Here is a 22,223-nt window from a genome sequence, read left to right as displayed (position 1 = left end):
CAGATCCCTGAGGCACACCACTGGTCACTGACCTCCATACAGAATATGATCCATCTACAACCACTCTTTGCCTTCTGTGGGCAAGCCAGTTCTGAATCCACAAAGCAATATCCCCTTGGATCCCATGCCTCCTTACTTTCTCAATAAGCCTTGCATGAGGTATCTTGTCAAATGCCTTGCTGAAATCCATATACACTACATCTACTGTTCTACCTTCATCAGTGTGTTTAGGCACATCCTCAAAAAATTCAATCAGGCTCATAAGGCACGATCTGCCTTTGACAAAGCCATGCTGACTATTGCTAATCATATTATGCCTTTCCGAATGTTCATAAATCCTGCCCCTCAGGATCTTTTCCATCAACTTTGCAACCACTGAAGTAAGACTCACTGGTTTATAATTTCCTGCACTATCTCTTCTCCCCTTCTTGAATAATGGAACAACATTGCAACCAGCCAATCCTCTGGTACCTCTCCCGTCCCCATTGATGATGTGAAGATCATCTCCAGAGGCTTAGCAATCTCCTCCCCTGCCTTCCACAGTAGCCTGGGTTACATCTCATCCGGTCCCGGTGACTTGTCCAAACTTTCCAAAGGCTCCAGCACATCCTCTTCCTTAATGTCTATGTGCTCAAACTTTTCAGTCCACTGTACGTCATCCCTACAATCACCAAGATCCTTTTCCACGGTGAATACTGAAGTAAAGTACTCATTCAGTATCTCTGCTATCTCTACCGGTTCCATACACACTTAGAATGTTGTCTACTTTGTAAATACTTGCTGATGTTGATGCACGTTTTATTCCAAATCTGTATGTAACGTTCCGTTATATTGGCTCGTGTATGTCTCGGGGAAATCCAGCCCAGCACCTGCTTCAACACTCCCCACAGGGTCGGTTGCCGCCCGAATCAATCACAAACATCAATCATCAGCCAGCACACCCAGTAAATTTTAACAAATACACTTTATAGATATTACTAATTCTATAACATTAATATACATTTGATACAGAGAGGAAAGTAATGAAAAAAAAAGGTGCCAACACTTATCAAAGTCCAAGTTCTTCGCGCGCTACCGTTGGAGCTCAATTCGACGTCAGACGACCACCCGAATTCCATCGACTCACGGCTCGGGACCACCCGGAGTGATCGACCGGAGCCTCTCCGCACGTCCGTGGTCTTCCTCGTCTCTCCTCCGACTCCCCGCCAAAACTCAGTCCACAGTCATATCATACAGCATGGTATCCGAAAACAAAACGATACATAACCACCCATTGGCTAATAGAACCCTGTTATCTCATTTTAAAGTAAAACAAACTGTTAGCGCAAACTCTCTTCAGCGTTAAAGCACAACAAAGCCGCACTCCCCAGATTAACATAACAAAGTCGCCATTTTAAATGTAACAAAAGAAAGACCCCATACACTCTCCCCCCACCACAAAAAGTCATGCCCTCATGACGTTAACAGAGTTCACCAGCGCTCCTTGTAAAACACAAAACCCAACCCAGGTGCATAAAGCAGTGACATAACTTTGCAGGGCAGTAGAGATCACACCCTGCTCTCCCGGCGCTATATAAGTGAGTCTTTCCGGGGGATGCCTACTCCTCTGAGGCCTCTGTACTTCCTCTGCTGACTCTCCCTGTTCAGACACCCCAGTTGACCCCTCGGGCCTATCTGTTGGACCTTCCCCTTCACCGGGATCCCACTGCCCCGGTGAGCCCTCTGGCTCGGGTTCTGCCTCCACCCTCTCTTCCCCCAATCCCGGCTGGAATACAGGCGGCTCTGCAACACCCTCCCCCAATCCCGGCTGGAATACAGGCGGCTCTGCAACACCCTCCCCCAATCCCGGCTGTAATACAGGCGGCTCTGCAACACCCTCCCCCAATCCCGGCTGGAATACAGGCGGCTCTGCAACACCCTCCCCCAATCCCGGCTGTAATACAGGCGGCTCTGCAACACCCTCCCCCAGTCCCGGCTGTAATACAGGCGGCTCTGCAACACCCTCCCCCAGTCCCGGCTGTAATACAGGCGGCTCTGCAACTCCCTCCCCCAATCCCGGCTGGAATACAGGCGGCTCTGCAACACCCTCCCCCAATCCCGGCTGTAATACAGGCGGCTCTGCAACACCCTCCCCCAATCCCGGCTGGAATACAGGCGGCTCTGCAACACCCTCCCCCAATCCCGGCTGTAATACAGGCGGCTCTGCAACACCCTCCCCCAATCCCGGCTGGAATACAGGCGGCTCTGCAACACCCTCCCCCAATCCCGGCTGTAATACAGGCGGCTCTGCAACACCCTCCCCCAGTCCCGGCTGTAATACAGGCGGCTCTGCAACACCCTCCCCCAGTCCCGGCTGTAATACAGGCGGCTCTGCAACTCCCTCCCCCAATCCCGGCTGGAATACAGGCGGCTCTGCAACACCCTCCCCCAATCCCGGCTGTAATACAGGCGGCTCTGCAACACCCTCCCCCAATCCCGGCTGGAATACAGGCGGCTCTGCAACACCCTCCCCCAGTCCCGGCTGTAATACAGGTGGCTCTGCAACTCCCTCCCCCAATCCCGGCTGTAATACAGGCGGCTCTGCAACACCCTCCCCCAGTCCCGGCTGTAATACAGGCGGCTCTGCAACTCCCTCCCCCAATCCCGGCTGTAATACAGGCGGCTTTGCAACACCCTCCCTCGGTTCCCCTGACTCAGTGATGGAAGGGCCAAGAGTCTCTTCTCCCGGCACCGGGGAATCAGCGAACGGAAGCAGGTACCACACGTCGGAATCATCATCTTCCGATGACGTATCCCTTCTCGAGGTGGGGACCGACCCCGTTTTCTTCACAGCGGGCTCTTCCCGCGCCCTCGTAAAGTCCTTGTAATAGGAGTAAACTCCCATTTGGGCTCTGGGTCCATCTTCACCTCGCGACCCAGAGGCAACAGGTGGTTCCGATGGAGTACCTTGACAGGCCCCTTCCCGTCCTCGGGTCTCACCTGGTAAACCGGGAGATTCGGCATCTGACTCTCCACCACATATGGGGTGGCTGCCCAACGGTCCGCCAACTTGTGCTTACCCTGTAGTCCTAAATTCCGGATAAGGACTCGGTCTCCCGGCAATAGCTGGGCGAACTTTACCTTCTGATCATACCTCCTTTTATTCCGCTGGTTCTGCTTGGCGGCTGCCGCCTCAGCCAACTCATACGCCCTTTTCAACTCTCTCCTCATATCGGACACGTACTTCAGACATGGCTTCGAAGGTATTTCCCCCACTTCAGTCCCAAAACACAGATCAATGGGCAACCTCGCTTCCCGTCCGAACATCAGATAGTAGGGCGAGTACCCCGTAGCATCATTGCGAGTACAATTGTAACAGTGAACCAAATGGGCGATGTGCTGACTCCACTTACTCTTCTGTCCAATCTCCAAGGTGCCGAGCGTGTCCAGCAGGGTCCGGTTAAACCTCTCGGGTTGAGGATCACCCTGCGGGTGATAGGGGGTGGTTCTGGACTTTTCAACCTCAAGCATACCCTGTAATTCATGGATAAGCCTGCTCTCGAAGTCCCGTCCCTGATCACTGTGGATCCGCCGGGGGAGGCCATAATGAACAAAGTACTTCTCCCACGACACCTTCGCCACTGTAGTCGCTTTCTGATCCTTACTAGGAAAAGCCGGCGCATATCTAGTGTAGTGATCCGTGAGGACCAAGACATTGGCAGTGTTGCTGGTGTCTGGCTCAATAGACAGGAAATCCATACACACCAGGTCCATGGGTCCCACACTGTGCAAGTGGGATAACGGGGCCGCCTGCACAGGCAAGATCTTCCTCCTGACGCAACGACTACAGGTCTTACAGTATTCTTCAAACTCCCCCTCATCCAGGGCCAGTAAAACCGGTCCTTGACTAATCCATAGGTCTTCTCTACCCCTAAGTGCCCGGAATCATCATGTAGAGCCTGGAGCACAGTCTTCCGATACCTCTCAGGCATGACCAGCTGCCAGCGCCGGGGGTGGTCCGGAGGCGACGTGACTCGGTACAGGATGTGGTTCTTCAGCTTCAACCGGGGCCGCTCCTTCAATAGTAGGGGAACGGAGGCATGCTTCGCCTTCTCCACCTGCCCCATATCACCCTGGCTAACCGCGTACCAGATAGTGCCAATGCTCGGGTCATCACGCTGAGCCGCCTCCACTTCCTGGGGACTCAACTCTGGCAGCTGCCTGTTCCTCAGAGCAGTCACATTACAGTAAACAGTGGGCAGCGCGTCATCGTCAGCCCCCAGTTGATCTACTGCCTGATCCGTTCCCATCTGTGCTCCTACTTCCCCGTCGTTCCCAACCTGACACATGGCCTTTACTCCCTGGGCGGGGACACTCTTCCACTCCTCGGCCGTGCCCGACGAGACAGGGCATCTGCATCGATGTTCCGACTCCCCGGGCGGTACTTCAGGCTGAACTCATAGGCAGACAAGGCCGCTAACCACCGGTGCCCAGTAGCGTCCAGCTTCGCCGAGGTCAGGATATAAGTGAGGGGGTTGTTATCAGTTCTCACCTTTATCTAATATAATTCTTATTCTTTAGAATTGTTGCATGTTTTTTGTTGCAGGTCGCACCAACACACCCCAACAAATTCCTAATACTTGTAGATGTGAAGGCGAGTAAAGTTGTTCTTTAATCATTCTCTTTCTCTCCCCAGTCCACCAAGAGAAATATCCCAATGCTGTTTGTCCGTGGTGATGGTGTTGTTCTTGTGGCTCCTCCACTGAGGGTGGTCTAACCCCAACCAAACTGAACACTACGGACTGAGCTTCAACACCAGATTATCACTTTCACAGTTTTTTATAGAACATATTTCAAAGTTACATTGTACAAAGCTGGTGCCTCAAGTTTATTTTTGACTATTGTGTGAAATAAATTGTGTTTTTGTTTGATTTAATAAAGATTATCTCTCATCTTCTTTGTCTTAGTGTTCATACCTGCTTTTGTTGACCCATTGGATCAGATGTTTAATCCAGAGCTGATAGCTGATACCTATTTAACCTCATGACCTGATTTTCATAGAAGCTTCACTCACAGTGCAGTTACTTGTTTCTTACAAGCGGATATTTCCATCTTAAGTAACTCCAAATGTTCAATACCAAAGAATTAAATCACTTTGAAGGATCCAAAACATCTGTTCACTCCACTTTTGTCAAGTTTACCAGAAACCTAAAGTTAATGTTACTGCCCTGAGCCAAATTGTCTAGAATCACAACCATATGCGGTGTCTGTTACTTGTTGCTATGTGATCAGGATATTGGACATTGCTGACCTGACATCATTTTCATTTCTTCAGCTTTTATTCCCAGTTGTCTGGTTTTGTTCTCAGAGGAAATGAAGTTCACATGCCGGGAGTCTCGTGTGTGTGTGTGTGTGTGTGTGTGTGTGTTTTTGTGTTTAGTAGTTCTTCCTCATATCACATTAACTTTCTACAACTTAGGAACTACAGTTAAGTTTCTGTAATCAATGTGTTTGTGTGCATGTTTGTTGAGAGCATTGGGGTCTACAATTAAATTCCTGCAGTGTGTGTGTGTGTTGAGAGCATTGGCGTCTACAATTACATTTCTGCAGTCAATGTTTGTATATTTACATCAAATCCACAGCACTGTAATAGGATATTTGTGACAGAAAGCTCTTACTGATCTTTATGCCCCCATATTGTTCTTGCCTTGTCTGCCCTCCCAGATTCTAATCAACGTCGTTACATCATCTTGCAGGCAGTGGTCTTAGAAATATGTGTATTCATCTCAGCCTGTCCACAGTAATATGCTCCACATTTTGCCGTTCTCTGGCAATGTGGCTTCTCCTGATGCCATTTCTTGGTGGTAGTCACATACCAATTAGCTGTCGGCTCACGTTTCCTCTCCATGTGGAAACATTTATCTGCCTTTTGAATTGTGTAATCACCACTGTTTAGCTGACTGTCTTTTTTATAGAGAAAAAACATCTCCTTGTGGTTAATATCTCTTGGTTCTGACTATCTTTCAATTTATTCTGTATATTCTTTAGTTTTGTAAAAGATTTAATTCCCTGTCCACCAATATATGGTGTTAAATGTCTTCTTGCCCCTGGACTAATAGTTCTGTACAGTCTCAATCACATTCGAGTTTATTTGTCACATGTACATTGAAGCATACAGTGAAATGCTGGTTTGTGTTAACAGCCAACGCACCTGAGGGTTGTGCTGGGGGCAGATCGCAAGTGTCACCACACATTCGGATGCCAGCATAGCATTCCCACGATGTTCAGCAGAGCAACAGAAGCCCTTTTTCCAGCCACATAGGCCTCCAACTCCAGGACTGGCTGCCAGTCCTTGGCACCAGATTTTCAGACTCGTGGACATTGGCTTTCAACTCTGGACCTTGATGACCTCTGTTTGGGCCTAGACTCCAGGTTTGATCACAGGTTTGACCTTCAGGCCTCGACTTAGGGAACTGCACGGACCCCAGACCCTAGTGACCTTGGTCCCAAATTTTTCGTACCTCTTCCTCCAGGCTTGCTAACTTTGGTCTTCAAACTTTAGGTTTCTACCTCTGGACTTGCTGAGTTCTGGCCTATAACCTTTGGTTTTGCCCTCCAGAATTCACCCATATCTGGATATTGACCCCAGGGCTTGCCAATCACAGGTATGACCTTTGAGCCTCAACTTCCAGACACATGGACCACTGACCCCAATGACCTGAAGGGTCACTGGCCCTTGTGATTCCCATCCTTTTGTGGTGGACCTCTGACCCAGAATTGGCAGATCTGGGCCTTCTCAGCACCTAGTGACCTGACTTCCTGGATCGCTGACCTTTGACTGTGGAGATTCCAATGTGTACTCCCAGCGCTGGCTCCTGCCCAGATTTCTAACCTCTTAACTCCTCCTCGTCCCTTCCCTAAACCCTAGCTCCCAGCGCTGTCCCCAAAACCATCCCAAGAAATTTTAAAAGCCCAACCAAGTCCGAGCATAGACACAGAATGCTGGGCACCACAATGGCATAGCGGTCAGCGCGATGCTACTACAGCTTAGGGCATCAGAGCTCAATCCCGGCGTTGTCTGTAAGGAGTTTCTACGTCCTCCCTGTGGAATGCAGGGGCTTTCCTCCCACAGTCCAAAGGCATGCCAGTTAGTACGTTAATTGGTCATTGTAAGTTGTCCCGTGGTTAGTTTAGTGTTAAATCGGGCGGCGGGGGTCAAAGGGCTGGGAGCGCCGATACCGCCTGTCACTCTAAATAAATAAAAGGGAAAATCTAGTAGGTCAGGCAGCATCTACGGAGCGGAATGAAGAGTCAACGTTTCAGGCCGAGATCCAGCAAGGGGGGCAGAAGCCAGGATCAGGAGGTGACGGAAGGCGAAGGAGTGCAAGCTGGCAGGTGATCGATGAGACCGAGAGAGGGGGTAGGAAGGTGGGTGGGAAAGGGCTGAAGAAGCAGAAATCTGATAGAGGAGAGTGGACCATGGGAGAAAGGGAAGGAGGAGAGGAACCACAGGGAGGTGATAGGCAGGTGAGGGGAAAAGAAGGGGTGAGGGGGGAACCAGGTTGGAAAAAGAGAGGAGGGGAAGGGAGCGGGGTGTGCAGGGAATCACCAGGAGCTAAGGAGGAATTTTTTTTTGGCCAGAGAGTAGTGAATCTGTGGGATGCTCTACCACAGACCGCAGTGGAGGCCGAGTCCTTGTGTACATTTAAGGCGGGAATTGATAGTTTCCTGATCGGTCAGGACGTCAAAGGATATGGCAAGAAGGCAGGTGTATGGGGTTGAGCGAAATCTGGGATCAGCCATGATGGAGTAGCAGAGCAGACTCGATGGGCTGAATGGCCTGATTCTGCTCCTGTGTCTTATGGTCTAAGCTGGAGGAATCAATGTTGGTGCCATCAGGTTGGAATATTCTGGCTTCTGCCTCCTTCCTTTCCAGTCCTGATGAAGGGTATTGGCCTGAGACGTTGACTGGTTATTCATTTCCAAAGATGCTTCCCAACCTGCTGAGCTCCTCCAGCATTTTGTGTGTGTGCTGCTCAGGGAGAACATATAGGGCTTGGATAAGTGCATTATGGAGCTTTACCAGAACTCCCAGACTGAGGTCGTCTCCATGGAGACTGCATAAACTCGGCTTGTCTTCCGTAACCTGAAGAAGGCGGATGAGATTTTAGGATAAATCCAAAGGAACGGCAGAGCCCGATACAGTTTGGCACCAGCGGCGTTGCAGGAGTTGTCAGTGAGTATTGAACTCAACATAGGACTGCTTTCGGGGCTCCAGCTCCAGATTTTTCCCTCAGAATTTACTCCCTAAGCCTTCCCCATGAGTGAGTCTAGCCAAAAGGCAGTGAAGGTTTGATATCAGAATTTTCCTTCTTGATGTGCTGTTGAGACCCGAGAGCGGTTAGGACCGACATAAGTCGTTGTGAAAACTCTGAAATGATACTGTAAGTAATAAAGGAATGCTGGACCTTTGGAATAATCGCCTCGAGATGTAACTGGAGGAAATGACTGAATGCCAGGTATCCCTGGGAAACCGTTTCAATAACAGAAACCAAAAAACAACAGAGAAAAATAATTGCACTTTAGAGTGGCAAATCCCCAGAGTTTTAAAGCGAGAATGTTGTGGATTCCCGAAGTGTACTTGCTCAGATTTTTCCTAATTAAAGAACCACTTCTCACGATTGGAAAATTTCACATCAAGTTCTGTTAGGGTAAAACAGAGGGCATTCAAGAAATTATAGACTGGTTAAGTAACATCTGCAGAGGGGTGATGTCAGTAATTGAATGCACATTTTGGACATTTTCAGCTGATCAGAGACTCATAAATGGGCAAGTCTGGCCTGGCAAACTACCCTGAGCTTTGTGAAAGTACTATAAAACATTGATCAGACTGCACTTGGAGTATTGTGATCAGTTTTGTGTCCCTTATTTGGATAAGAAGATGTGCTGGCATTAGAGAGGGTCCAGAGGAGATTCATGAGAATGATCCCAAGAATGTAAGGGTTAACCTGTGAGGTGTGTTTAATGACTCTGGGCCTTTATTCACTGAAATTTAGAAGAATGAGGAGAGATCTCATAGAAACCTATCAAATGTTGAAAGGCTTCATTAGAGTGGACGTAGAAAGGATGTTTCCTATAGTGGGGGAAACTAGGACCAGAGAGCACAGCCTCAGAATAGAGGAGCGTCCCTTTAGAACAGAGAAGAGGAAGAATTACTTTAGCCAAAGGGTGGTGAATTCACTGCCACAGGCAGCTATGGAAGCCAAGTCATTGGGGATAAGCATTTAAAGTGGAGGTTGATAGGTTCTTGATTAGTCAGGATGTCAGAGGTTACGGGGAGAAGGTAGGAGAATGGAGGTGAGAGGGATAATAAATCAGACAAGATGGGATGGCCTAATTCTGCTCCAATGCCTTATGGTCTTTTTGGACAAGGGTCTGACAGTGGTGTTATTTATATGGTCCATCATAAGGCATTTAATAAATCCCTCATGAATGACTGTCAGGTAAAATTGAGGCACCTGGAACTGAACTCAAGTTATTAACCAGGCAGGAGACCATTGTTGTAATAATTGGAACTATGTGTTTTAGGGGCCTGGTGCTTGGGGATTGATTAACGGTGGCTCGCATCAGCCGAGGCCAACACTAGTGCATCAACAGCACGCACAGATATGCAGCCCAGTAAGGTGTGCAGTCACAGCGTTAAATTAGACAGTGCTCTTAATGAATTATATGTATAGACTCAATTGTCAGCTCGTGGGATTTTGGAAAATGTGAGGTTATTATTAAGCCCATCAGCGGTGCTATGGCTTAGGCTGCTGACAGAATCTTGACAAGAGTCTGCTGTCCTGTGCCCACCTTTCGAGTCTTCTCCAGAGGTAGCCATTTTAAAATACTTCCTCTCCCAGGGATGAGGCCTTTGCAGTCCTGTTGGTGTTTCTGTAGCTCTCAGTTTTTACAGAAGGGGTTGCTAGCCCCATGCCCAAGCCTCCCCTTCTGGCAGCTGGGCTTGCTGGAGTTGGGACTGACCATTGTGGAGTTGGGAATGACCATGCTGGAGTTGGGAATGACCATTGTGGAGTTGGGACTGACCATTGTGGAGATGGGACTGACCATGCTGGAGTTGGGACTGACCATGGTGGAGTTGGGACTGACCTTGCTGGAGTTGGGACTGACCATGGTGGAGTTGGGACTGACCTTGCTGGAGTTGGGACTGACCATTGTGGAGTTGGGAATGACCTTGCTGGAGTTGGGACTGACCATGGTGGAGTTGGGACTGACCTTGCTGGAGTTGGGACTGACCATTGTGGAGTTGGGACTGACCATTGTGGAGTTGGGAATGACCATGCTGGAGTTGGGACTGACCATTGTGGAGTTGGGACTGACCATGCTGGAGTTGGGACTGACCTTTGTGGAGTTGGGACTGACCATGGTGGAGTTGGGACTGACCGTGCTGGAGTTGGGACTGACCATGGTGGAGTTGGGACTGACCGTGCTGGAGTTGGGACTGACCATGGTGGAGTTGGGACTGACAGTGCTGGCGTTGGGACTGACCATTGTGGAGTTGGGAATGACCTTGCTGGAGTTGGGACTGACCATGGTGGAGTTGGGACTGACCATGCTGGAGTTGGGACTGATGATGGTGGAGTTGGGACTGACCATGCTGGAGTTGGGAATGACCTTGCTGGAGTTGGGACTGACCTTGCTGGAGTTGGGACTGACCATTGTGGAGTTGGGACTGACGTTGCTGGAGTTGGGACTGACCATGCTGGAGTTGGGACTGACCATGGTGGAGATGGGACTGACCGTGCTGGAGTTGGGACTGACTGTGCTGGAGTTGGGACTGACTGTGCTGGAGTTCGGACTGACCATGGTGGAGTGGGGGACTGACCATGCTGAAGTTGGGACTGACCATGGTGGAGATGGGACTGACCATGGTGGAGTTGGGACTGACCATGGTGGAGTTGGGACTGACCAGGGTGGAGATGGGACTGACCATGGTGGAGTTGGGACTGACCATTGTGGAGTTGGGAATGACCTTGCTGGAGTTGGGACTGACCATGCTGGAGTTGGGACTGACCATGCTGGAGTTGGGACTGACTGTGCTGGAGTTGGGACTGACCATGGTGGAGTTGGGACTGACGTTGCTGGAGTTGGGACTGACCATGGTGGAGTTGGGACTGACCTTGCTGGAGTTGGGACTGACTATGCTGGAGTTGGGACTGACCTTGCTGGAGTTGGGACTGACCATGGTGGAGTTGGGACTGACCGTGCTGGAGTTGGGACTGACCATGGTGGAGGTGGGACTGACCATGGTGGAGTTGGGACTGACGTTGCTGGAGGTGGGACTGACCATGGTGAAGATGGGACTGACCATGGTGGAGTTTGGACTGACCATGGTGAAGATGGGACTGACCATTGTGGAGTTGGGACTGACCATGGTGGAGTTGGGACTGACCATGGTGAAGATGGGACTGACCATGGTGTTGGGAATGACCATGATGGAGTTGGGACTGACCATGCTGGAGCTGGGACTGACCTTGCTGGAGTTGGGACTGACCATTGTGCAGTTGGGACTGACCTTGGTGGAGCTAAATCTGCAATCTGTGGCCACTTTATTGGAGACCTCCTGTACCTAATAAAGTGGCTACTGGGTGTGTGTTTGTGGTCTTCTGCTGCTGTAGTCCATCCACTTCAAGGTTCGACGTGTTCTGCATTCCACAACTGCGGTTGTAACACATGGTTATTTCAGTTACTGTCACCTTGAACTAGTCTGGCCATTCTCCTCTGATTTCTCTCATTAACAGGGCATTTTTCATCCAGAGAACTGCCGCGCACTATTTTTGTTTTGTTTTTCGCGCCATTCTCTGTAAACTCTGCAGACTGTTGTGCGTGAAAATCCCAAGAAACCAGCAGTTTCTGAGATACTCTAACCACCCCATCTGGCACCAGCAATCACTCCATAGTCAAAATCACTTGGATCACATTTCTTCCCCATTCTGATGTTTGGTCTGACCATCAGGCAGAAGATACAAAAGCTTGAAAGCACGTAGTTCCAGGCTCGGGGACAGTTCCTATCTCACTAAGGCTATCGAATGGTTGCCCAGTACAATAAGATAGACGCTTGACCTCACAACCTATCTCTTAATGGCCTTGCACCTTATTGTCTGCCTGCACTGCACTCTCTCTCTCTGTCAGCATAACGCTTCATTCTACCTCAATGCTCTGATCTGTATGAACAGTGTGGAGAACTAGTTTTCCACTGTATCTCTGTACCAGTGGCAATAATAGACCAATTCCAATTATCTAGGATGTTGCCCAGACTTGAGCATCTGAGTTGCAGGGGAAGGTTAAATAGGTTAGGACTCTATTCCCTGGAGCGTAGGAGAACGGGGGGGGGGGGTGGGATTTGATAGAGGTGTACAAAATTATGAGGGGTTTAGATAAGGTAAGTGCAAGTAGGTTTTTTCGACTGAGGTTGGGTAGGATTGAACTAGAGGTCATAGGTTAAGGGTGAAAGGTGAAATATTTAAGGGAACTTCTTCACTCAGAGGGTGGTGCAAGTCTGAAATGAGCTGCCAGCAGAAGTTGTGGAGGCCCATCCGATTCCAACGTTTGAGAGGTTTGGATAAGTAGGAGGATGGGAGGAGTGTGGAGGGCTATGTTCCAGGCATGGGTCGATGGGAGCAGGCAGATGAATAGGTTGGCATGGACTAGATGGGTGGAAGGGCCTGTTTCTATGCTGCAGTGCTCCATGTCTCTATGGCTTTCTCTCCGCCCTCTCTCTCCTACGAACAGTAATGATAAAAATAATCCCACTTTTCCTATTGAGAGATGCTCCTGTTTCCTATTGTTCACAGATGTTCCTGTTGTTTCCTGTTGTTCAATGATGTTCCTGTTGTTTCCTATTGTTCAACGATGTTCCTGTTGTTTCCTATTGTTCAACGATGTTCCTGTTGTTCCCTATTGTTTAGAGATGTTCCTGTTTCCTGTTGTTCAGAGATGTTCCTGTTGTTTCCTGTTGTTCAATGATGTTCCTGTTGTTTCCTGTTGTTCAGAGATGTTCCTGTTGTTTCCTATTGTTCAGAGATGTTCCTGTTGTTTTCTATTGTTCAGAGATGTTCCTGTTGTTTCCTATTGTTCAGAGATGTTCCTGTTGTTTCCTGTTGTTCAGAGATGTTCCTGTTGTTTCCTGTTGTTCAGAGATGTTCCTGTTGTTTTCTATTGTTCAGAGATGCTTCTGAGTGTCAACATCTTTGAAGATCTATCCTGAGCCCAACATATTGATGCGATTACAAAGAAGTCACAACAGCAGCTATATCTCATTGGGAGTTTGAGATTTGCCCTGTCACCAAAGACGAACAGATTTCTATAGATGTACTGTGGAGAGCATTGTAACTGGATGCATCACCATCTGGTATGGAGGGGCCACTGCACAGGATCAGTTGGAGCTGCAGAAAGTTGTAAACTCAGCCAGCTCCATCAAGGGCACCAGCCTCCCCAGCATCGTGGACATCTTCAAAAGACAATGCCTCAAAGAAGCGCCATTCTTCACTAAGGACTGCACCATCCAGGGCATGCTGTCTTCTCATTACTACCATCAGTGAGGAGGTACAGGAGCCTGAAGACACACACTCAATAATTCAAGCGTCTTCCCCTTGGCCATCTGATTTTTGAGTGGACATTAAACCCATAAAAACTGCCTCACTATTTTCTTGTCTTTTTGCACTTGTTTACTTTCATTTTATATATATATATATATTTCTTATTGCAATTTATACTTTTCATTTATAACGTATTGCAATGTCCTGCTGTCGCAGAGCAACATATTTTACAATATTTTCAGTGATAATAAAGCTAATTCTGATTCTGATTTGAGTTTGTATTTACGTTTTTCAAACTATTTGCACGGTTTGTTCAAGACACCAAGGTGAAGGTGAAGGACAAACTGATGTTCATCTCACTACTCCTCAAGATTTACTCACTTCAGCACTGAACTGGCCCCATGTCTGTGGCCTGCAGCCATCGGCACTCATCTCAGTGCTAAACCAGCTCCGTGATTGTGGACTCACTTTTGGTTCATGTTCTGTGTGTTATCTGTTATCTTTATTGTTTGCACAATTTGTTCTTTTTTCACCCTTTGGATTTTAGATGTTCTTTGTAGCGTGAGATTCTTGAATGAGTTCTATTGTGTTTCTTTGTTCTTGGGCTGTCAGCAAGAAGACGAATTTCAAAGATATATACAGTCATAGAAAAATCATAAAGCCATTGAACACTCTAGCAAAGATATGGGCCCTTTGGCCCATCTAGTCTGTACCTAGTCCTATCAACATGCTCCCAGACCATAGACCTCCATACCTCTCCCATCCATTTACCTATCTAAATTTCTCTTAAATGTTGAAATTGACCCTGCCTCCACCACTTGTGCCACACTCTCACCGCCCTCTGAGTGAAGAAGTTTCCCATCAACATTTCACCTTTCACCTTTAATCCACGACCTCTAGTGCAATCCTTCCCAACCTCAGTGGAAAAAGCCCACTTGCATTTACCCTCTCTATGCCCTTCATAATTTTGTAAACCTCTGTCAAATCTCCCCTCGTTCTCCTACACTCCAGGGAACAAACTCCCAACCTATTCAACCTTTCCCTATAATTTAGGCCCTGAAGTCCCAGCAACATGCTTGTACACGTACTCTTTCAATCTTATTTACATTTTTCCTGTAAGTAGGTGACAAAACTGCACACAATACTCCAAATAAGGCCTCACCAATATCTTATACAATTTCAGCATAATATCGCAACTCCTGCACTCAATACATTGATTTATGAAGACCAATGTGCCCAAAGTTTTCTTTATGACCCTATCTACCTGTGAATTTCAAGGAATTCAAGGAAAATTACCACTTCATCACCCAGATCATTGACATAGATGACAAACAACAATGGACCCAGCACTGATCCCTGTGACACTCCACTAGTCACAGGCCTCCATTTAGAGAGGCAACCCTCGACTACCACTCTCTAACTTCTCCCACAGAGCCAATGTCTAATCCAATTTACTATCTTATCCTGAATGCCAAGTGAGCCTTCCTGACCGGCCTCCCATGCAGAGCCTTGTCAAATGCCTGACTAAAGTCCACGTAGACAACATCCACTGCCTTGCCTTCATCAGCTTTCCTGGTAACTTCCTCGAAAAATTCTATAAGATTGGTTAGATATGACCTAATATGCACGAAGCCATGCTGACCATCCCTAATCAGTCCCTACCAATCCAAATATTTATATTACTGGTCCTTTAGAATAGATTCTAACTTTCTCACCTCTGATGTCAGGCTCACCAGTCTATAATTTCCTGTCTTATTCTTAGAGCCTTTCTTGAACAACAGAACAACATTGGCTATCCTCCAATCCTCTGGTACCTCACCTGCGCCTCACCTGGTACCTCACAGGGCCCAAGGGAACACCTTGTCAGGTCCTGGGCATTTATCCACCCTTGTTTGCCTCAAGACAGCAAACATCTCCTCTTCTATGTAGGGTCCATGACATCGCTGCTGCTTTGCCTTACATCTATACACTCTGTATCCATCTCCCCAGTAAATTCAGCTGCAGAAAAATCCATTTGGGATATCTCCCATCTCTTTCAGCTCCACGCATCGGTTACCTCTCCGATCTTCCAGAGGACAAATTTTGTCCCTTGCTGTCCTTTTGCTCTTAACATATCTGTAGGTGCCCTTTGGGATTCTCCTTCACCTTGTCTGATGGAGCAACCTCGTGCCTTCTTTTAGCCCCCCTGATTTCCCTCTTAAGCATTCTCTTGCATTTCCATGAGTCCATAAGCACCTCATTTGCTCCTGCCTGCCTGTACCTGCCATGTACCTCCTTTGTTTTCTGAACCAGGGCCTCAATATCTCTTGAAAACCAAGATTCCCTCAACTTGTTACCATTGTCTTTCATTCTGACAGGCACAGTCCAATCATTTTGATAGTAAATGTACTAAATGTCGTGTAAATGTAAGATTCTGATCCTGACGGTGGTCTCGTACGCTGCAATTGCAGCTCCTAAACTGATGGTGGCGCACTGTACCCACTATCTCCCCAGTCAGAATCAGGCTCATTATCACCGGCGTGGGTCGGTTGTTTGTGGCAGCTGTATGGTGCAATACAGAAAACATACAGCAAGAGTATAGAGTACACAACAAAATAAATAAATAATGCAAAAGAGCAGGATAGTGAGGCCGTGTTCATGGATTTATGGACCGTTCAGAAATCTAATGGTGGGGGGAAGAAGCTGTTCCTAAAACATTGAGTGTGTGTCTTCCTCCTTCCCAAATGGCAGTAATTATTTGAGGGCGTGTCTTGGATGGCAAGGGTCCTTCGTGATGGATGCCACCTTCTTGAAGATTCTGAAGGTGTCCTCGATGCTGGGGAGGCTGGTGTCCATGCTGGAGCGGGCTGAGTTTACAACCGTCTGCAGCTTTTTCCGATCCTGTGCAGTGGCCTCTCTGTACCAGACAGTGATACAACCAGTTAGAATGCTCTCCATGGTACATTTGTAGAAATTTGCTAGTTTTTGGTGACATTCCAAATCACCTTGAACTTCTGATGAAATATAAGTATACTTTCTTCAACATTGCATCAATATGTTGGGCCCAGGACAACCTTAAGGGATGTTGAAGCTGCCCACCCTTTCCACTGCTGTTCTCCTGATGAGGACCAGTGTGTGTCCCCCGAACTTCCCCTTCCTGAAGTCCACAATCAATTCCCTGGTCTTACCGACGCTGATTGCAAGGTGGTTGTTGCAACTGAGGTTGAGTGAGACTAGAACTAGAGGTCATAGGTTAAAGGTGAAAGATGAAATGTTTAAAGAGGACCCTCATCACTCAGAGGGTGGAGAGAGCGTGGAACGAGCAGTCAGCAGAAGTGTTGGTTTGGGGTTTGACTGCAACGTTTAAGAGAAGTTTGGATAAGTACGTGGATGGGAGGGGTGTGGTCTGAGTGCAGATCGATGGGGCAGAGCAGATTAATAGTTGAACACAGACGAGGCTGAAGGGCCTGTTTCCATACGGTCGTGCTCTATGATTCTGATACAGCTTGTCTACTCTCCCTTCTGCTAGTCTGTCTGCCCCTTTTGCCAACTCTATACTCTTGTCCTGCACACACTTTTCAAGCTCTCAGACAGAGCACAAAGCTGCCAGCCCTTGATCTCTACATCTTCAGAGAACTTTTACTCATGGTTAGTTGATTAAATAGGACTTTTCCTGATCGGCTGCGTAACGTGTTACTCTGGGTAACACCCTGAATGTACCAGGAAACTCCTGTGAAATGGTTCTCATAACCTTTACTACTTGACATCCAGATTAAAGGCTCCAATATTTATTGCTGTGCTGTTTTTTCAGACACCCCTGATAGTTGTGGTTTTGATTTTTTTTGTGCCAAAGTCTGAATGGAATAAGGAAGGGGCTGTAGGCAGACTAATCTGAGGCATATTACATTATCACAGCTCGGACCTTCAGAGTTCATTTCCAGCATCCTCTGAAAGAAAGTTTGCACGTACTTCCCATGTGTGTGTGTTTCCTTCGGGTGCTCTGCTTTCCTCCAACAGTCCAAAGTTGAAAGTTTAAAGTTCAATGAAAACTTATTACCAAAGTACATATATTTATGTCACCATATACAACCCTGTGTTGCAATGAGCGAAGGAAGTGAACCCAAGTGCAGGACACAGGCATGGAGATTGAGTTTGGACGCTTACATAGGTGTAAACGCCAAAATCAAACATTAGGGATCTTGATACGGAGCCCTGATATGGAGCCTTGGCACGGAGCCTTGACACAGAGAGACAGACTCTCATAGGTAAACCTTGAAACTGGAGCTAAACTTAGAACAAATGGTTCTAAGCGGTCGGGAAACGTAGTTATCTCACAGGAAAAAGACCAACGAACTGGCGACTAGTGGTTGTGACGCCAGGGTTCTTATACTGCAGTTCATGATGGAAACCAGGTGTGCTGTCATCAAAGCGAATTAGAAGCAATTGGGAAATTAACGGTCAGAACCGTGGCACAATCAACGGAAATTAGGAGCAAGATAGGGAATAAATGTCTGGGACCATGACACCCTGAGATTCATTTTCTTGCCGGCATACTCAATAAACATGAAGAAACACAATAGACTGAATGAAAGACCACAACAATTGCGCAAAAGAAAACAAACTGCAAATACAAAAGAAAGAAAATAACAATAATAAATAAATAAACAATAAATATCAATAACATGAGATGAAGAGACGTGAAGGTGAGCCAATCGGTTGTGGGAAGAGCTTGGTGATGGAGCAAGTGAAGACGAGTGAAATTACCCCTCTGGCTCAAGAACCTGGTGGCTGAGGGGTAATAACTTTCTGATCCTGATGGAGAGAGTCCTGAGGCTCCTGTACCTTCTTCCTGATGGCAGCAGCAAGAAGAGAGCATGTGCTGGGTAGTGGGGTCGCGAATGATGGATGCTGTTTCCTGCAACAACATTTTGTGTAGATCTGTTCATTGGTGGGGAAGGTTTAGCCTGGGATGGACCGGGCTGTATCCACTACTTTTTGTAGGGTTTTCCATTCAGGAGCATTGGTGTTTCCATACCAGGCTGTGATGTAACCAATCAATATACTCTTCTCTACACACCTATAGAAGTTTGTCAAAGTTTTAGGTGTCAAGCCAAATGTTCACAAACTTCAAAGGAAGTAGAGGTGCTGCCGTGCTCCCTTAGTAATTGCACTTACGTGCTAGGCCCAGAGCAGAAGCTCTGAAATGATAAAGACGTACTGGTTAGTACACTAATGGGTCATTGTAAACTGTCATGTGATTAGGGTTAAGTCAGTGGGCTGTTGGGCACCACAGCTCGTTGGTCCGGAAGGGTCTGTTCCATGTACAATTTCCAAATAATAATACAGTGGATTCTGGTTGATTGGGCATTTGGATTTATCGGGAAAGCCATTTACCTAGGACAACTTTTAACAATTGACTTTTACCCTGTCTGTACCCTTTATAACTTTGTATACCTCTATCAAATCTCCCCTCACTCCCTTACAGTGCAGGAAATAAAGTCCCAACCTATTCAACCTTGCGGTAGAACTCAAGCCCTCACCTTCATCCATCCAGCATCCTCTTTGACTTTCTACCAACAGGCCGGAGGCTCCAATGCATAAAGACAAGAATGGTCAGGATGGGAAAGAGTTTCTTCCCTCAGGCCATTAGGCTTCTGAATCCCCTGCCACATCGCAGTCAAAGTGTCACCGGTTAATCTGTCCTGTACCCGACAGTATTTAATTTATGGGCTTTATTTGTTTATTTAAGTGTAATTCATCTATAGATTTCATCCTAACTTTCATGAGTTGTTATGTGTTATGTCTGTTACGTGTACTTGTCACGGTCCGGTCCGTTGACTACTCATTTCAGTTAATTTCCTTTTCCCTGTGTCCCACCGGGCTCCTTGATTGGGGCACCTGATCCTCATTCGAACCGGCAGCATAAAAACTCCAGCTTACATCTACTCGGGGCTGGTCCGTCACCGTAGCCAGTGCAGTAATGCATCTTCCGAGCCGCCAAGAATAAGGGGCCGTCTTCATGAGCTTCCCCGTGTCAAGATACGTATTGTCTGTTGTTGTTTGGTTTAATCGTCTTGTTTCCAGCTGAGTAGGTCCGGCCATTTGCCACTACTCAGAGCTGAGTATTCTGTCTCTTCGTGTCCCAGTCCAAGTCCTGGCTCTGTGTTCCAGTCAAGTCCAAGTCCAAGTCCTGGCTCTGTGTTCCAGTCAAGTCCAAGTCCAAGTCCTGGCTCTGTGTTCCAGTCAAGTCCAAGTCCAAGTCCTGGCTCTGTGTTCCAGTCAAGTCCAAGTCCAGGCTCTGGGTCCAAGTCAAGTCCAAGTCCAGGCTCCGTTTCAAGTCTCCGTGCCTGTACTCTTGGTCTGCTCCCTACGCCGCATTGCAACTGTACTACTGTGCTTTACACCCTGGTTTGGAGAAACATTGTTCTGTTTGACGATATACATGCATATAGTTAAATGACAATAGACTTGACTTGGCTTGGCTAGTCCTGGGAACATCCTCACGAATGTATCTTACTCCTTTCCAGTCCCGTGAAGCAAATTTGATGGTTCAGTTGCCGTACTAGTTTGTTTTTAAATGTTGTGGGATCCTGAATACTTGATACACTGAAAGTGCGGTGTTCCAGGAGCCCGACAATTGAAGATTGCAATGCTTATGGGATTTTAAAATGCTGTTTTACATAATTGCAGTGGTGTAATTAAACAGTGAAATAGAAACAGTGATATGTTTCAAGGACTCCCATACTAGAGATCACTAGAAAGAGAGAAATCGACAGCCTGACGAGAGTAGAAGGAAGTTAGTAAAACGGGAATAAAACTTGGATGCAGCACATTAGTACGGTGTTTAGCATCACCTTTCAGAGTACCAGCGATCCGGGGTCAATTCCCATTCACCCTCCTGTCTTCTCCTATCATTTTGGATCTCCCCTTCCCCCTCCCACTTTCAAATCTCTTACTATCTCTTCTTTCAGTTAGTCCTGACGAAGGGTCTCGGCCCGAAACGTCGACTGTACCTCTTCCTAGAGATGCTGCCTGGCCTGCTGCGTTCACCAGCAACTTTCATGTGTGTTGCTTGAATTTTCAGCACCTGCAGAATTCCTCGTGTTCCCATTCCTGTCTGTAAGGGTTTTCACTGGGTCTTCAGTCTCCTCTCACTTCCCAAAAACGTACAGGCTGCTGTTTAAATGTACAGGCTGCTGTTTAAATGTACAGGCTGGTGTTTAAATGTACACACTGGTGTTTAAATGTACAGGCTGGTGTTTAAATGTACAGGCTGGTGTTAAATGTACAGGCTGGTGTTTTAATATACAGGCTGCTGTTTAAATGTACAGGCTGCTGTTTAAATATACAGGCTGCTGTTTAAATGTACAGGCTGCTGTTTAAATATACAGGCTGGTGTTTAAATGTTCAGGCTGGTGTTTAAATGTACAGGCTGATGTTTAAATGTACAGGCTGCTGTTTAAATATACAGGCTGGTGTTTAAATATACAGGCTGGTGTTTTAATGTACAGGCTGCTGTTTTAATGTACAGGTTGGTGTTTTAATGTACAGGCTGGTGTTTTAATTTTAAATGTACGGGCTGGTGTTTTAATGTACAGGCTGGTGTTTTAATTGGTCACGTGAGTATAATTGGGCTGGAAGGGCCTGTTAGCACTCTGTATCTCTAAATAAAATAAAATTGAATACATGTGGGAAGTGGCAAAAATCTGCAGCTCTCTTCATGCCTATTACTCAGTCCCACAAGCCAGCTTCCCCTTCAGTGACCCCGTCAACAGTACAACTGCTTTGGGAAAGCAGCCAACATAATCAAAGACCCCACCCTCCCTGCCTGGCCAGAAGACATAAAAACTTGCAAACACACACCAGCATGCTGAGGGACAGCTTCTGTCCCGTCTGTGGTAAATGGAACGCTGTCTGATAAAGGTGACCTCTCAATCTATCTTGTTGTGGATGTGCATGAGTATTAGACGGACCTCGCAGTCTCTCAGTCTACTGTGTCATGGCCTTTGCAAGTTAGCTGTCTGCCTGCCTGCACTGCACTCTTTCTGTAGGTGTAGCTCTCTATTCTGTGTTGTGCTATTACTTCTCCCTGTGTTCGTTCCTTATGTGCTGTGTGTTTGACGTGGACGATCATGATCTTTCCATGACCAGGATTGTTCTTGGTAAATCTTTCTACAGAAGTGGTTTGCCATCGCTGCCTTCTGGGCAGTGTCTGTACAAGACGGGTGACCCCAGCCATTATCAATACTCCTCAGAGATTGCCTGGCGTCAGTGATCACGTAACCAGGACTTGTGACCTGCACCAGCTGCTCATACGACCATCCTCCACCTGCTCCCACCGTTTCATGTGACCCTGATCGGGGGCTAAGCAGGTGCTGGAGCCCGAGGGTGACCTGCAGGCTGGCAGAACGCCTTACTCTTCCTGACAGAGGAACCTCTCCACCCCACCACCCCTTTGTACTGTCTCAATGTACAGATGGTGGGTCTGAAAGGCACTCAGACAAAATATTTTCACTGTTTCTTGGTAAATGTGACAACATAGGTTCATTTATTTATCACCTGTACATTGAAACATACAGTGAAATGCATCATTTGTGTGAACAACCAACACAGCCCGAGGAAGTGCTGGGGGCAGCCCGCAACAATAGGCCAATTACCAATGAG

At 47.3% G+C, this 22,223-nt stretch overlaps 1 protein-coding gene across 1 annotated transcript in view; it reads left to right on the top strand.

Annotated features, from left to right (window-relative positions):
- The window catches only part of lsm3 (LSM3 homolog, U6 small nuclear RNA and mRNA degradation associated), a 47,121-nt gene extending 42,183 nt beyond the window's left edge, over positions 1–4,938 (top strand). Inside the window, exon 4 of the mRNA XM_063068268.1 lies at positions 4,676–4,938. Coding sequence (XP_062924338.1) covers positions 4,676–4,756 — 81 coding nt within the window. The 3' untranslated portion in view covers positions 4,757–4,938. The remainder of the gene's footprint in view (positions 1–4,675) is intronic.
- Positions 4,939–22,223: the final 17,285 nt, after the last annotated feature.

The sequence above is a fragment of the Mobula hypostoma genome, chromosome 15 (genome assembly GCF_963921235.1).
Source record: "Mobula hypostoma chromosome 15, sMobHyp1.1, whole genome shotgun sequence".
NCBI lineage: Eukaryota > Metazoa > Chordata > Chondrichthyes > Myliobatiformes > Myliobatidae > Mobula > Mobula hypostoma.
The sequence above is the reverse complement of the archived record's forward strand: the minus strand, read 5'-3'. Positions and strand labels throughout refer to the sequence as shown.